Source organism: Dipodomys ordii, unplaced genomic scaffold (genome assembly GCF_000151885.1).
Source record: "Dipodomys ordii isolate 6190 unplaced genomic scaffold, Dord_2.0 Scaffold6, whole genome shotgun sequence".
NCBI classification, from domain to species: Eukaryota; Metazoa; Chordata; class Mammalia; order Rodentia; family Heteromyidae; genus Dipodomys; species Dipodomys ordii.
In genome coordinates, this window is record NW_012267222.1 from 4,753,929 (window position 1) to 4,755,688 (window position 1,760).

A 1,760-nucleotide genomic window follows, 5' to 3' on the forward strand; every position below is an offset into this window, starting at 1 on the left:
CAGGCTGGGGGGGGGTAGTGTCTCATCAGGGCAGGCTGGGGGTGGGCCTCCATCAGGGCCAGGCTGGGGGGGGTAGTGTCTCATCAGGGTCAGGCTGGGGTGGGGCCTCCTCAGGGTCAGGCTGTGGGGGGGGCCTCCTCGGGGCCAGGCTGGGGGTGGAGCCTCCATCAGAGCCAGGCTGGGGGTGGAGCCTCCATCAGGGGGGCCTCCTCAGGGCCAAGCTCAGGCAGAGGAGCTTGAGGTGGAGGAAATGGCTTTTATTAGAAGTAGAATTGACCTCTGCAGCTGGGTCACCATGGCAGCGCTCAGAGGTGCATGTTGGCCTGAGGAGCCTCTGAGGCAGGTGTCTGGTGCCCCGGGCTGTGGGTAAAGAACTCCACACTGTAACCAAATCCCAAATCCTTGTGTGTCAATGGTCAAGGTCCTGAGAGCTGCAGGGGGAGGAGGCGCAGGGGGAGGAGGGGCAGGGGGAGGAGGGACAGGGTGGCACAGGCCCAGTCGGCGGCCAGGGAGGAGAGCAGCAGGGGACGGCACTGACGCGCACACGTGTTTGCGCTTGGCTTTTTCATTCAAGACTAGTGCTCTGAAACACAGCACCACTTCTGACTTTGCGCTCTATAGAGATGGAGTCTCAGAACTGGCTGCCCAGGCTGGCTTTGAACCCCTGTCTTCAGATCTCAGCCTCCTGAGTAGCTAGGTAGCTGGGATTATGGGTGGGAGCCACCATGCTCAGCTTGGAGATGAGCTCCTGACACATTCACGCCGAGTGAGCCAGAGGGGACTGGAAAGGCCTGGAAGGAAAGGTGCCTGGTGTGGACTGTGTGTGCTCTGCAGGTGGAGGCCGGCCTTGCCTCCCCAGCCTCTGACCGCAGCTCACCCAGGAAGGGCCTGGGCAGGTGAAGGCCGCTGGGCCCCCTTGTCGTTATGCCGGGGTCCCGGGGAGACGGATGCGACCAGCCAGTCCTGGCTGCCTGTGGGGTGAGGGCTGAGGCCGGTCCTCTCTCCCAGGCCTCGGCGGCGGGTTCGGCTATGTGGTCGGGGGAATCCACTGGGACCGAACCGGCTTCGGCAGAGCGCTGGGCGGCCAGCTCCGCGTCGTCTACATCTTCACCGCCGTCACCCTGAGCGTCACCACGGTGCTGACGCTGGCCAGCATCCCCGAGCGGCCTCTGCAGCCGCTGGGGGAGAAGAGGACGGCCATGAAGAGCCCCAGCCTCCCCCTGCCGCCATCGCCGCCTGTGGCCGTGGACGCCGGGGCCGGCGACGCGCTGCCCACGCCCGGCGGCGTGGACGCCAGCTTCTCCAGCCCCATCTCGCCGCCCAGCCCCCTGACGCCCAAGTACGGCAGCTTCCTGAGCCGGGACAGCTCCCTGAGCGGCCTCAACGAGTTCGCGTCCTCCTTCGGCACGTCCCACATCGACAGCGTGCTCATCGACTGCTTCACCGCGGGCCACGACGGCTACCTGGCCCTCCCCAGCAGCCTGCCCAGGCAGGCCGTCAGCGCCAGCTTCCCCCGCGCCCCCGACGGCTGGGGCCGGCCGGACCGCAGGGACGGGGGCCTGGCGGCGGGCGCCGACGGGGACGTGCTGCGGGTGGGTTCCTTGGACGCTTCCAAGCCACGGGCGTCTGGGATCCTGAAGAGACCCCAGACCCTGGCTCTCCCGGACGCGGCTGGGGGCGGCGGCCCCGAAACCAGCCGGAGGAGAACCGTGACCTTCAGCCAGCAGGTACAGGGCCGGCGGGGCCCCGGGGCCCCGGGC

General features: G+C 67.8%; 1 protein-coding gene across 1 annotated transcript in view; it reads left to right on the forward strand.

Moving 5' to 3' along the window:
- Nucleotides 1-1,760, forward strand: part of Slc45a1 (solute carrier family 45, member 1) — a 9,920-nt gene that overhangs the window by 3,046 nt on the left and 5,114 nt on the right. Inside the window, exon 4 of the mRNA XM_013033623.1 lies at nucleotides 1,009-1,727. Within this exon, the coding sequence (XP_012889077.1) occupies nucleotides 1,009-1,727 (719 nt within the window). The remainder of the gene's footprint in view (nucleotides 1-1,008; nucleotides 1,728-1,760) is intronic.